The sequence below is a fragment of the Piliocolobus tephrosceles genome, chromosome 17, assembly GCF_002776525.5.
Source record: "Piliocolobus tephrosceles isolate RC106 chromosome 17, ASM277652v3, whole genome shotgun sequence".
Lineage (NCBI taxonomy): Eukaryota > Metazoa > Chordata > Mammalia > Primates > Cercopithecidae > Piliocolobus > Piliocolobus tephrosceles.
The window spans coordinates 38,002,151-38,017,601 of record NC_045450.1 but is presented as its reverse complement, the minus strand read 5'-3'; the positions used below and the strand labels follow the sequence as shown (position 1 = coordinate 38,017,601).

The window sequence follows — 15,451 nt, the reverse complement described above, 5'->3', positions numbered from 1 at the left end:
GCCTAAATACTGATTAGACAATACTTTATTTTATTTTATTTTGAGACGGAGTCTCACTCTGTCGCCCAGGCTGGAGTGCAGTGGTGCGATCTCGGCTCATTGCAAGTTCTGACTCCTGGGTTCACACCATTCTCCTGCGTCAGCCTCCCGAGTAGCTGGGACTACAGGCTCCCACCACCGCGCCTGAATAATATTTTGTATTTTTTTTTTTTCAGTAGAGACAGGGTTTCACCATGTTAGCCAGGATGGTCTCCATCTCCTGACCTCGTGATCTGCCCGCCTCGGCCTCCCAAAGTGCTGGGATTACAGGCATAAGCCACCGCGCCCCGCCTGATTAGACAACATTTAACATTATCTTATTGTGATGTACCAATAAACAAAACAAAACAAAAAACACACATTGAAACAAATCAGAAAATATGAAAGCATGAACAAATTTTATATAGTATATAATAAAAGTCCCACAGCTTAAGGCTCTAATTATAACAATGAAATAGATCCAAAGGTTCTTGAATCATTTTTTTCAATTTTGAAGATGACTGCTGTAAATATAAGTCTATTTAAAGTTTCATCCACAAGGTTTATTAATCAAGTAAAATGCACATTATTAAACCCATTCCTGGGTCAACAAATCAAATATTTATTTGCAAGCTTTTCTTAATTGGACTCCTCAGGCACATCTAATATTGCAACATATGCAGGTTAGGAAAACATAAACACACAATCCTAAACAATCTTTACTTATAAATTTGAATGCATTATTCTAATATAGGACAAGAGAAAGATATGATTAAAGTTCATTTACATTACAGTGCTGCACAAATCTTAATAGCACAAACTTAGCATAATTCATAGTATAATTCAGTGGATTACAGTATGCTTTACCTTTTATGTATGAGATAGTCCTCCAGGATGTCAAGGCAGCGAACCATCTGAGAGAAGATGAGCACTTTATGACCTCCGGCTTTCATTTTGGGAAGCAATTTATCAATAAGGACCAATTTACCAGCAGACTGGATCATTGCTTGAAGATGAAAATCAGAAGCAGCTGGATTATATGCATCTCTAAATTCTCCAAGTATTTTCTCCTCAGCACCTGTCAAAGAAATAGGAGAAGGTAATAGCAATGCACAAATGCAGGAAATTCGCAATTGCTTTCCTTTTAAACAAAATTAGTGCTCCTGTGTGCTTTTGTAACATAATTTTCTAATGGCATGTACATTGCTTGTATTAGAATTATTTATGCTTGCTGCTGAACCACCTTCACCAATACCAGACTGTAATTCCATTGAGGACATAAACAATGTCTTAAACATCTTTTTATCTCCTCAGACACCTGGCATAATAACTTGTATAAATTTATGTTTGCTAAATGTTTAATGAATGCTATTAGGGAAAAAATAAAACTGTGATCCTAATTCAGCTGGTAAACACATATATTTTTAAACATCTAATATTTAAACAGCAATCATAATAGTGGTCATCACTGAAGGATGATCATAGTTGATCTGGATATGTCTATGAGCATCTTGTTAGGCATCAAAACAAGGAAACAAGAAAAAATTAAGGCTAGGTACAATGTCTCACGCCTGTAATCTCAGCACTTTGGGAGACCAAGGCAGAAGGATTTCTTGAGGCCAGTAGTTTGAGACCAGCATGGGCAATATAACAAGACCCCATCTCTACCAAAAAGAAAAAAAAGAAATCAGCTGGGTATGGTGGTGTATATGCCTCGTTCTAGTTACTAAGGAGGCTGAGGTGGAAGGATCAATTTCCAGGAGCTTGAGGCTACTGTGAGCTATGAACACACCTCTGTACTCCAGCGTGGGAGATAGAGTGACACTGTATCTTAAAAAAAAAACAAAAACAAAAAACAAAAGAAAAAAAAACACAGAAAAAGAAAGAAGAGAATAAATTAAAATGAAAGCCATGTTACAGGTCCTTGATGCATACTTCCTTCAGATAATCCAAATCAGAATTAAAGAGGCTCTCTGTATTCCTTTCCTCAGCCTGTCTAGCCATAAGAGAGTGCTATAACTACAAGAGACCAGCTGTCTTGAATGAAGTGAGTAGAGAGGGGTATATTCCCAAGAATAAGTGAAAAACCCAAATATTGTACAGAGAGAACACTGGGAGAGAACCTGATAAGATCTTAAAAAGTAACATTATTACAGCACAAGAACTGAAACACTAACTGATGTATCTAGACTGGAAAGAAACCAGGAAAAAAACGGAAATGCAGAAGCCCCAAAAATGGGCTTTGCTGTCTTTGCCCATGAGGAGGATTAAACAAGCGGACAACTTCTAGCCGAAATTATACTGAACAAACTACTGTTGTCATAACCTGGTGTGCTAACATCAGTCACTGTAACGAAGTAGTTCACATTGCCTCTGATTCTGTAACACTTGTAATTCCTTAGACTATCACAGTAGAGAGTCATAACAGCCACTACAGCTGTAGTGTGTTGTTTATTTATTCATGAGTATTTGTTGCAAGAAAAATGTATTTGTTATAATCTTTCTTAGCTACCTTTGATAAGATATGGATGATTACAGCATTTCCTGAGCTCCATCATGGTATTGACCAAGTTAGGTACATTAGTTTGTCCTGCTCCTTTGGATAAAAAAGAAAAGTTCTTTTCCAAGATAGCCCGGTAGTATTTCTTTTGAATATTAGTAAGTTCTACTTCAATGATGGTTTCTTCTTTAGGTGCCAATTTCTTTTCCACATCTTCTTTTAATCGTCTCAACATCATTGGTTTCAGGATAGCCTGAAGTTTCTGTACCTGAATGAAAAATGATAAAAATACATATAACATAAGTGAGCATTTAATTACACATACAAAATAATTACAATGATAAGAACTGTGATGAATGTATTTACAAAGAGCAATAGGATACCTGTTCCTCTGTTTTCAGATCCCCAAATTCTTGCATAAATGTTGATTCAGAAGGAAACCTTAAGGGTTCAAGAAAGTGAAGAAGACTAAATAGTTCTTCAACTGTATTTTGGAGAGGTGTGCCAGTCAAAAGCACCTTGTGTTCCTACATAAAGTGAGAACAATTCACATCAAACATCACAGTATTATAGTTATATGAAAGCTGACTTAGGTTATCAAAGGTTCAATATGCAAATATTTTTCTGACTATATATATATATATTTTGTTTGTTTGTTTGTTTAGAGACAAGGTATTGCTGTGACACCCAGGCTGGAGTGCAGTGATGCCATCATAGTTCAGCATTACACGTAAAACATAATTACAATGATTAGAATAAATTACAGTGGTGCCACTGTAACCTTGAACTCCTGGGCTTAAGGGATCCTCCTGCCTCAGACTCCCAAGTAGCTAGGACTACAGGTATGCACCAAAACACCTGGCTAATTTTTACTTTTTTTTTTTTGTAGAGATGAGGTCTTACTATGTTACCCAGCTGGTCTCAAGCTCCAGGTCTCAAGTAATCCCAAAGTGCTGGGATTACAGGTGTGAGCCACGGTACCCAAACTCATAATTTTCAAGAGTTAACTCAAAAAACTACATCTCTACCCACAAATCTTTAGGAATGTACTTTCCCAATCACTTTTTAAAACCTCTGTATCATTCTGAAATACTTCACTTTGTATGCTATTCATGCCTTTAAAAATTCTAAATAATTTTAGAAGAAAAGAAATCAACATTCTAATAAAGAGGGCATTTTTTCTTTTGTACTCAAACATTCTTAGTATGGTAATTTGTACACCAAAGAGTGCTCATTATTTATAATTTGGATGATCATCATTTAACTCTTCAAACATGAACGAATTATCAAATCACTGAGGTTACAATACAAGAATGTAAAGGTCTAATTGAAATATGCTTTGAAACTAGAATTCCTTAAAAATTAAACATAATATAAAAGAAGAAAATGAACATAGAATATTTTTAATGGTAGTACAAATTATTTAAAATTTTATTTGACAAAACCTCTAAATTCCCATGCTAAATATTTGTACATGCATCTGTGAATCTGCATATGATGTATATGGTAGCAAATGGCCTAGAAAGATAAACAGGAAACCATACTGGAATGAGGTGTTGAACTGGGTGTGTGGCATAGATAGACAGGGAGTAAAAAGGAACACTTTAAGTTTTTACAGAATGTGGTTCTTTGTATTTGAATTATTTGTTCAAATGCTCATGTAGTAATTATGTGATCTTAATTAAAAATCAAAATGTTTAAAAAATGTTTTCATTTCAAAGAAGTAAACACACTAACAAAAAGATGACCATAAGAAATCCCATTATTAATTATAACCAACATATGTTAAACATGTAGAATTGTGTAGGACTTTTTATCATAAATGATCTGAATAATACAACTTTGGTAAAGGGGCTTTCTATTAAGGAATTTACGGCTTAAAACTTACAGTCTTGGCCGGGCACAGTGGCTCACGTCTGTAATCCCAGTACTTTTGGAGTCCACCGAGGTGGGCGGATCACCTGAGGTCGGGAGTTCGAGATCAGCCTGACCAACATGGAGAAACCCCATCTCTACTAAAAATACAAAATTAGCCAGGCATGGTGGCACATGCCTGTAATCCCAGCTACTCGGGAGGCTGAGGCAGGAGAATCACTTGAACCTGGGAGGCAGAGGTTGCAGTGAGTGGAAACTGCACCTTTGCACTCCATCTGGGCAACAAGAGAGAAACTCCATCTCAAACAAACAAACAAAAAACCCCAAAAACTTACGGTCTTATTTTCTTTTAAATAGTACATACTCTGTAGAGGTCTTATTTTAAAAATTAATTACTAATGCTTTTTGAAGGAAAGAGCTAAAAAATTTGAAGTTGTAGGAAACAGAATCTTTTTCTTACAAATTAAGGCCAAAAAAAAATCTAAATTATCATAGATAGGATTCAGATGTACTTATACTCTAAAATTAAAAAGAAAAATTTTTAGCATTAACTTTATGACCTTTTACTATACATCTAATAAATTCAATGGTCATAATGATAATATTAAGTTACTTACTAGATTCATGAGTTTCAGGCCCTCTAAGAGTTTACAATTTTTATTTTTTAACCTATGTGCTTCATCAATAATCACACATCGCCATTCAATTGCATTAAGCTCTCCACAGCCTCCAAGAATCATTTCAAAAGTGGTGATGATAGCTTGGAATCTGTAAGCTCCTCGAATGATACGCCCCTGGAAATGATCAAATATAATTATTTGCTGGAATATTTTAATTGCATATTTTTTATTCCTGTCAAATGGTATCTGATAACATCTGTTATAAAACATTTCTAATGAAATTTTTATATATGCAGACACTCCCCTACAATGAAAACTTTTATCATTGAAACTGTATTATATTGCTGTGTTCAATAATGTTAAAAATTATGCCAACATAATTATATTATTAATAACTGTATCCAAATGAGTATTTCTTGGTAAAATGTTTTATGATAATTTTTAAGAATTATAATAATTTTAGGCAAGAAATAAATCATGATAAAATCTGGCTAATGAGATTTCAGTATTGGTTTTTATTACTTACACCAATGAGTTCACAAATATAACAGCAAATAAAGAGTGAACAATTAGCCATCCAAATACTTTATTCAGCAGATACTGAGTATCCATGTGCCAGACCCTGTTCTAGTTGCTGGAGATACAGCAGTAAACAAAACAGATAAAACTAATTATCCCATTACAACTTATATTCTACTGAATCAAATGCAGGACACAGTTATTAAGAAAATAATTTTTTAAAAAGTAAATTAGAGATAAGGACTGTGGAATAAAATAAAACAAGGATGTGGGATAAGAAGTATAAGGTTGGAGGTGACCACTGCAGTTTTATATAGAGTGGTTTGGAGGCCATTAGTACAATGTGATATTTGAGGAAAGATCTAAAGATGAGGGAAGAAGTCATGTTGATATCTAGAGATCTATAAAAGAAAGCATTCTTGGTAAAAGAAGCAGTAAGTAGGAAGGCCCTAAGGTAGGAGTATCTTTGACAGCATTCAAATAGCATTCAAACAGAAAGCCAGAGTGTTTGAAACCCAGTGAGTGGGGGAGGCGATGTGGTCAACTGCAGGACTTGAAAACTGTTAATACAAACTTTGGCTCTGAGCAAGACACTACTGAAGGGGTTTGTAAGAAGTGTCCTGATTTGACATATATTTTTTAAAAGTCCCTTTGGCAGTTGTGATGAAACCTGTCTGAAGAGGCCAAGGACAGGATCATGGCGAACAGTTAGAAAGCTGCCACAGTAATGCAAGCAAGATCTCTTCATTGGAGTTCAGAGAAGTGGTCAGTTCTAGATACACTTTGAAAGCAGAGCCAACAGGATTATCCAACGGTTAAGTATGGAGTGAGATACAGTAGGGCCTCAAATTTACCTCTAAAAAGTTTAGCTTGAACAACTGGAAGTTCATGTTGTTATTTACTAAAAAGAAGTAGTTTTGGATTTTGATTTTGTATGTTTTAATTTTGAGACCTCTATTAGACATATCCATGTAGAGTTAAGTAGGCATTTGGATATGACTCTGGAATTTAAGAAAGAGTTTAGAGTTGGTGATACAGGCTTAGGAATTTCAGCAGTACAGATGGTATTCAAAGTTACGTGTATGAATCAAATCTGTGAGATAATAAGTATACATACAAAAGAGTTTGAAGACTGAGTCCTGGGTTACCGCAGAGTTTAGATACAGGGAAGATAAGAAGGAACCAATAAAGGGGGCTTGAGAAAGAATAAGTGGTGATGTAGGATAGGATGAAGTCTTGGAATCTAAGTGAAGAGCGTGTTTAAACAAGGTTGAAAACATAAGCTATTGGGTATTAAGTGAAAAGAAGGGATAAGAACAGTTGGGTATTCTGACATAGATTTTAATGAATATTAACCTAATTAATTTTAGATTAGTTAATATTAATTGTGTATACTGGCCATTAAGTTGAATAATAGCTGCAGTAGAATATTATTAAAATAGGTATAAATTATAAATCTATGACATTTAGGCAGCTCTAAAAACCTGGGACATAATATATTCAGTTAAGCTGATATCACAGTGTTTAATAACAAGGGCTCTTGAATCTGATTGGTTTGAGTTTATTAATCCTGGTTTTGTACTGTGATTTTGCAGCAATCTATGCAACTTATTTAGCCTCAGTTTCCTCATGTGTGAAATGGAGATAATACTACCTATTTTACAAGGTTGATACTACAAAGATTAAGTGAAAAAATATGTGTAAACTGTTTAGCATAATGCCTGGCATATGGTAAATACTCGATAAATGTTTGTGGTGATTAGTTTATCACTTCTATTACTTTTCCCAGGGCAATTTAGAAAAATTTTAGCATACTTTTAGTACTACTGTTATTTCAAGCTATTTGATAATGTAAAAAAAACAGAAGTTAAATATTCATTTAATTTATATGAAAATATATTAGAAAGAGTTAACTAAAAGTTATTTTTATATTTGAAGTACAGATCTATTTATCTCATTACAGGAGACATCTTTATCTTTTGAAATTTAAAACCTCTTTGGGTAACATATATCTAGAATTTGTAATATTTATCATAAAAATACAATATTTAATATATACAAATCAGTTTATTACATATCAAGGATCTTCCAAGTTTTTGGCTATCATATTTATGCCAAACTCATGTGACACATACATTAAAATTGTAACTTTGTTAAAAATCTCTTTAAGTCTCAAGGTATTAGTTGTGCTTTCTGTAAAAAATGAGAATGTCAAATTAAATCATTTTTATGACAACATACAGCTCTAAAATTCTACAAATGTATGAGTAAGAAAAACAAAACACTAGGCCAGGTGCAGTGGCTCCTGCCTGTAATGGCACTTTGGGAGGCTTTGGGAGGCTGAGGTGGGAGGATTACTTGAGTTCAAGACCAGCCTGGGCAACAAACTGAGACCCCATCTTCACAAAAAATAAAATTATTAGCCAGGTGTGGAAACGCACTCCTGTAGTCTCAGCTACTTGGGAGGATCACTTAAACCCAAGAGTTTGAAAATGGATAAATTAACTGATTTTGTTCCTGTTCCTCATTTTGCTTCCTACTTCCAAGGTTGAAACAATTACATTTATATGAAATTAAGCACCTATATAATTAATTATTCTTCAAGTGAAAATAGTCACCTTTGCACCTTTGGAGTCCATGATACCTTAATTAGATTATAGTTTGATTCTTTTCCTTTTTTTAGGGACAGGGTCTTGCTGTCACCCAGGCTTCAGTGCAGTGGTGTGATCATAGCTCACTGCGGCCTCAAACTCTTGGGCTCAAACAGGTAGAAAATAGTTATCTTTGGGAGACAAAAGTAGAAGGCTATGTACATTATCTTATTTCAACCTCTATCATATCACATAACCTGGTCAAGTGTTAAAATGATCCTTTTAGAACAACAGAATGAGTGAAAGAAAAAATACTAAGGTGCTTTTAATGTAGGGTGCCATTTTCCATTTAAAAAGTATCCTTTTTGTGAATTGTGTTTATTGATTTCATTATTTCAGAATACTTTAATAAAATGATTCATATGAACATTCAAGACCATGACTTGGCATTTCACGTTTTCTTTTTTTAAAAATATTTTATTTTTTTTTGTAGAGATGGCGTCTTGATATGTTGATCAGACTAATCTGGAACTCCTGGCCTCAAGCAATCCTCCCACCTTGGCCTCCCAAAGTGTTAAGATTATAAGTGTGAGCTACCATGCCTGGCCTATGTTTTCTAGTCTTAACTTTCTGCTAGAAAATTCTTAAGTTGTCATCCCTTTATTTTATGATCTATGTATTTAGAAGAGATAGGAAATCCCTTCTTAAAGAGTAAGTGGTCAAAGTAAAACAGAAAATGCTCCTCTAAAATACATGGAAAGAGGAATATCATCAAACCACTAGAGTACTGAAATAATCAATCCTAAGGAGAAAAAGATGGAGGTATACCTGTTTTGGTAAGCAAAACAAACCACATTTTAAAAAATGTCTAAAATAAAAATCCATTGAACATGAAAGAGAACCTATGGTCTCAACTCAACAGGCATTTAAGCCTGTGGTATTAGTGAAGATTTAAATTTTTAAAATGATGGGAAAAAAGCTGGACAATGATCAGAGACAGTTATTACTCTAAAAATAAATCTAATGTGCATTTAGAAACAATTAGTAAAAGTATTACTCTAGTTGAAAACTTAAGAATTACAATGAAACTTATGCATTGTTTAAATCTGCATACTTCATTATAGTTAACTAGAGCATTAAACTGACTTTTCTCATTGTTCTCTTCAGCTACTCAAATTTATTGTAAAATAAAAATGATGAATAAAAGAGCTTGAACTAAGATCTAGGTAGGCAACTAAATGTATCCTAAATTTGAAAATAATTGGTAGGTAATACTTATCTTTTTCAGCCCTGACCTTTCAAACAACAAACAAAATAATAACACACCTGTGAATCCCTGAAGTACATCTCGTATTGCTGTATCATCTGTCTGCTAATCAGGCTCCCATGATAAACCACAACGTTAATGTCAGTCCATGTACGAAACTCTCTCTCCCAGTTTGCAATAGTAGAAAGTGGAGCAATAATCAGGAAAGGTCCTCTTATACCAGTCAGAAGGATTTCGTAGAGGAATGTAATTGATTGAATAGTTTTGCCAAGACCCATTTCATCTGCTAAAATGCAGTTTCGTCTGAAATAAACAAATATATTATCCATGCATACATTGGTTTTTTTTTCTATACTTTAAAGATAAATATACAAAGATAATCAAAGATCAAATAAAATAGTTGCATTTATAAAAATGTAAAAGTTGCTTAAGTGCACAGTAGGCTTAAGATTACAATTTTATTAAAATCCTGCAAAGGGACACCTAAAGATTTCTGTAGCTCCAAAATAAGGATACCACCCATTAGATGTTTGATTTTTTAAAAAAGAAAAGGGAAGGGCAAGGCCAACTCAATATATTATTTGTTCAGGAATCATTTAATAAATACCTTCTATATCTAAGGACAGTATGAGAAGACAAAACAAATAGAACATGTTATCTGCCTTTCAGGGGTGTGTATCTATCACAGAAGCTGACATGCAAATAAATAAATAGTCATGCAATGTGCTATCACTGAAGCACAGATAAAGCACTGGTTTTCAATTGTGGCTGCACATCAGAAGAGCTTACAAAGCTTGGAAAAAAAAAAAAACAGATACTCAGGCCCCCCCCCCATACATTCTGATTCAATGTGTATGAAATAGGATAAAATAAGTTATAATTTCAAAAGTAAGCTTCACAGATGATTATGATATGTTGGTCAATTAAGAATCATCAGTATGGTTTATTATGGAGGCTCGAAACATTAAGCCTCAACTCTGGCTAGAAGAGATGAAAGAAGACCTCCTTCAGAAAGGAGGTCAGTAATGAGTAGGATTTTTGCCAGAGAGTATAGTGAATGCGCAGAAGTGTGAAGAACATGATGAAATAAGGGACCAAAAGTTGTTTTCTATGGTTTGGAGGGGAAGGTAAAAGGAGCAGAGATTATTGAGGAAGCAGGGTCATACACAGAAGACATTTGCCATTTTATTATGCAATGGAAATTACTGGCATGCTTCAAACAAATCCAGTGAGATTAGGTTTGTATTTTAAAGTTTACTCTGGTGCTATTGTCGGTATTAGAGGTTGAGGTGACTAGAAGTTGGGACAGTAACTGGGAAAGCACCATTAAGTGCAGGGAAGAAAGTGTGGGCACCTGGTCTAAGAGAGGAGAAGCTAAGGGGAGAGAATTTTCCAGAATTAATTGTGGGTTAGAATGAAATGGACCTAGTTATCAATGTATGGGGTACAGGGTGAAGCCAGATTTCAGTCTGGGTGACTAAAGGAATTATGTTATCATTAACCAAGATGGAAAAAGCAGAGGAAGAACAATTTTGATGGGGAAGAAACAGGAAATAATATTAATTTTTATTCTAGTGTGTTTAAAGAATCATTGAGATAGACACTCAGGTAGCAAGAGCCAAATAAAAACATGGGCCCAGAGTTCAAGATCTTAGAGATAAAAGTATGGGACCATTAGAATATTACTGTTACGTGAAGGCACGGGGAGTAGAGAATATGGCTTAGGGAGAACAAACATGTAATATGAAAAGAGAGCTAAAGACAGAACCAAGGGCAGGCAAACACAGTATCTACAGGACAGGCAGAGGAAGAAGAACCAGCAGACTATTGAAAGGAATAGTCACAGGTACTGCAGAGCTAGGAGACAGTCACACTGTGGAAGCTGTTGGGGTTCAGAGTGGGAGGAATGTTTAAAGAAGGAAGGAGTACCAACTACTAACCAATGCAGCAGAGAGCAAATTAGGGCTGAAAAATATTCCATGGATTTGGAAAGTTAAAAGTTTCAGAGAATGCAGGGGAGTCGGGGTGGGGGCAGTGGTGGTGGTGCTGAGGGGAATGGGGAGAGAGAGGGAGAGAGGGAGGGAGGGAGAGGGAGGGAGGGAGGGAGGGAGAGAGAGAGAGAGAGAGAGAGAGAAGCAGAGCCAATAGAAGGTTTATTTTAAACCCAAATTTGTTCACAGACTGAAGGGATGGCAATAGTCTTCAGGGATGGCCTGGAGATACAAAAGAGAACGATAAGTGATTGAAGTAAGGCTCTAAGGTTCTAGAAGACTAGATGAGATGGCATGTCTGATACATGAGGACAGTGGTAAGAATAACTATGGATGAAGACATTAATGCATCTGTAGGCTTGGATATGAAGGCAAGCAAGAACTTGGATGAATTTACCTACCGTCCCTGGGTTTCTCTATGAAGCAGTCATATACAGAGTGTGAAGGGGGCAGAACTGTAACAAAGGGCTTCAAGAAAGTGGTGAAAGGTTAAAACAGGCAATGTGGGAGATGGAAAAGGGTACTGATGAGGGAAGACAAGTTAAAAAAATGTTTTGTCAACTACTTTTCCTACATGGTTCTCTTGGGAAAAATGATGATTAACATTTGGAAAATATAAATCAGGGAAAAGAACACTGTGGGGATAACAGGCCTCTTTCCTCTTTCTATCAACTGAGTCCATGACTCACCATCACTTAAGCATAACAACTCAGAAGACTCACGTGAAAAGTAAAAATGATTAAAAATGATTCTAAATAAAAGCATCATCACATTTTGCTATTCTTACTAATAGTAGGGCCTTTATTTGCTCTTTTGCATATGTAACTACTACGCTTTCTCAATTGCAGTACCATTTTTTACTTATTTTGCAATTATCTTTTCACCTCAAAAAAGAATGTAAGACATTCTATAAGGCATTTTGAAAACCTTGGAAAACAAATAATAAAAATGGGGTAATTAATTACTAGGTTCCCATATTTTATATTCCATTCCTTATCTATTGCTGACAACCTACTTCTTTGACGATTTACATTAAATGATAGAACTTTAATTCCTGTAAGTATACCTTGCTCGTAACCCACTAATTCGAACTGATTATTGGCAGAAAGTAGTATGGGTTGATAAGTTGAAAAGCATTATATAACACAGAAGATGTCTTAGGACTTTTAGAAAAGTATTTCAAATTTAAGTATTAATCAACATACCAACTTTCTTCTATTCTGATTGGTATACATTTAAAGAAAACAATTGTAGTTGAATCCTAAATTGTAATTTACATATTTTCCTGAGGTAACCTCACTTTAAATAATGAAGACTTCATAACAATAACAATATAGCAACATCAGTATCTACTTTACTTGATACATTTTGGCACACATTAAAAAAAATAAATTTTTTTTGTTAAGATATACTACATACCTATTGTACCAATTGAACAAGAGCCAGTTGAGTCCTTCTAGTTGATATTCCCTGAGTTGATTGCCATTTTTATAGTCCCTGGATTGATCTATTTTCTTCCAAATATTAGAAGGAGGACGGTCCTTTGTGGAAAAACAAAGAATGAATACTGTTTAAATCTTCCATGTATCATACTGATGGCAAAAAGCATTGGTTTAAAAATAACCCTAAGAGGCATAATAGTGTAGTGCTATGATTAACTTTTACCTAACATTTAAAGGTCCGATTAATTCTATACAACTCTTCCAGAAAATTGAAGAGGAAGATATATTTCCTGACTCATTCTATGAAGCCCTGATACCAAAATCAGACAAAAACATCACAAGAAAACTACAGACCAATATCCCTCATGAACAAAGATGCAAATATTAACGCAATTTTACCAAACCGAACTTAACAATATATAAAAAGGGCAATAAGATCATGACCAAGTAGTTTTTTTGTTTTTTTTAAACCAGGAATGGAACGTAGGTTTAAAGCAGAAAATTAATCAGTGTTGATCAACAGATTAAAAAATAAAAATCAGCCGATTGTGGTGGCTCATGCCTGAAAGCTCAGCAGTTCTGGAGGCCAAGGGAGGAGGATCACTTGAGATTAGGAGTTCAAGACCAGCCTGGACAAGACAGGCAGACATAATCTCTATTTAAAAAAACATAAAACATAAAAACCAAAAATAATATGATACTCTCAGTAGATGCAGAAAAAGTATTTGAGAAATTCAACATCCCCTCCTAATTAAAACTCATCAGATTCTGAATAGAAGGGAACTTCCTTAACCTGTTATGGTATAGCTATGAAAAAGCCAAAACTAACATTACACTTAAAGGTGAAAGACTGACTGCTTTCCCCCTAAGATCAGGAATAAGGCAAGGATGTCCTCTGTGACAACTTCTATTCAACACTGTACTGCAGGCACTAACAAGTGTAATCAAACAAGAAAAAGATAAAAGTCATCAAGATTGAAAAGGAATAACAAACTGTCTTTATTTATATTATAGAAGACATGATTTGTCTATGTAGAAAATCCTGTGGAATCTACCAAGAAAGCTAAACTAAGTAGTAATTTTAGCAAGGTTGCATAATACAATATCAATGTGCAAAAGTCAATTGCAGTCTACATGATGGCAACAATCATGAATATATTTTTAAAAAACAATAACAATTTTATAATAGCATCCAAAATAACTTTTGATATTCACGGTACAAAACATTTCTTTCAAAAGAAATCTAGAAGCCCAGAAGTGAAACATTATATGTAAAAGAATTTTATTCACTTATATATACAGATACATAAGACATAAATTTTCTGAAGATTCCTGAATGGGAATTCAAATAACATTATCCTGGCCCCAAATTAGTAGGGTCTCAGTAGGAGAAATAAGTTTCTGAGAAACAAGCAAAAGATCTCTTATTATCTTCTGCTTTAAAATTATACTGTTACTAATCAACAAAATTACACTTCTAAGAATTATCAGGAGAGATATTGTGAAATATATATTTGGTTTTCACTCCCATTTCCTGGCATACAACTCCTGATATCCTTGGGTTCTCCAAAGTGCTGCTTGTTTGTGTGCCAATATTGCTGACTGATAGATTCAGGTGAGGCTGGTCACCAGAAGGACAAAGGCATGATTAGAGGGGAGAATGAAAGGAGAGGAATGGGAAGAAAAGGAGAGAAGGAGGGGAGGAAGGAAGGAAGGTGAGAAGATCAAGTTGATCACCAATGGCCATTGGATGATTGAATCAATCACGCCTATATAATGAAGCCTCCATAAAAACCCAAGAGGACAGGATTTAGTGAACTTCCAGGGAGCTGAACACTTCCAGAGAGCTGAACATGTGGAGACTGACAGAAAGGTGAATAAGAACTCATTCATATGCCAGGAGAGTGGCAAACCCCAACTCTACAGGGACAGAAGCTCCTGCACTCAGACCTCGCCCTATGTCTCTCTTCCTCCGGCTGTTTGTTTGTATCCTTTAAAATATCCTTAGGAATAGACCGGTAAAACTTGAATGTCTTCCTGAGTGCTGTGAGCTGCTCTAGCAAATTAATCAAACCCAAAGTGGTGGGTAATGGGAACCCTAACTTGAAGCCAGTCAGTGAGAAGTTCTGAAGACCCCTGGACTTGTGACTGGTGGAAAGGAGGGGGCAGTCTTGTGGGACTGAACCCTCAAGATGTGGGATCTGATGCTATATCTGGGTAGATGGTGAATTAGAGCTAGGTAGAACTGAATTAGAGGACAGCCAGCTGGCGTCCACTGCAGAACTGACTGCTTGCTGGTCAGAAGAATTCCCCACATATTTTGGGGTCACAGAAGTCTTTTGTGTTGATTGTTGTGTTACCCTGAGAGCACAGGAAAAACACAGTTCAGGAGAGTTTTTCTTAAACATCAGGTAAGTGTATGGTAATTGTAAATGGAAAACAAAACAGGGCTATCAGTATACAGAGAACAGGACTGGTTATTGAAGCTCTGCTGCTACTTAATACAGGTAAGTGTTTGCTAAAGAAAACATTTTTTAAGTGGTAGCCAATGAGTATTAAAATAATTAACATATATTTTAATTGCTGCCTAAAATAATTTCTGCATTAGATATTGTTCTGCGCAGCTTC

General features: G+C 35.1%; 1 protein-coding gene across 14 annotated transcripts in view; it reads right to left on the bottom strand.

Moving 5' to 3' along the window:
• The window catches only part of CHD9 (chromodomain helicase DNA binding protein 9), a 276,890-nt gene that overhangs the window by 79,451 nt on the left and 181,988 nt on the right, over positions 1-15,451 (bottom strand). For all 14 annotated transcript variants that reach the window (XR_002731229.1, XM_023209924.1, XM_023209920.1 and 11 more), the window contains 6 exons: positions 12,801-12,922; positions 9,450-9,693; positions 5,011-5,187; positions 2,902-3,045; positions 2,531-2,786; positions 886-1,096 (listed from right to left, as the gene is read on the bottom strand). Coding sequence is in view for 13 of the 14 variants with exons in the window: in XM_023209924.1 (XP_023065692.1) it covers positions 886-1,096; positions 2,531-2,786; positions 2,902-3,045; positions 5,011-5,187; positions 9,450-9,693; positions 12,801-12,922 (1,154 nt within the window). In the remaining variant the exon portion in view is untranslated. The remainder of the gene's footprint in view (positions 1-885; positions 1,097-2,530; positions 2,787-2,901; positions 3,046-5,010; positions 5,188-9,449; positions 9,694-12,800; positions 12,923-15,451) is intronic.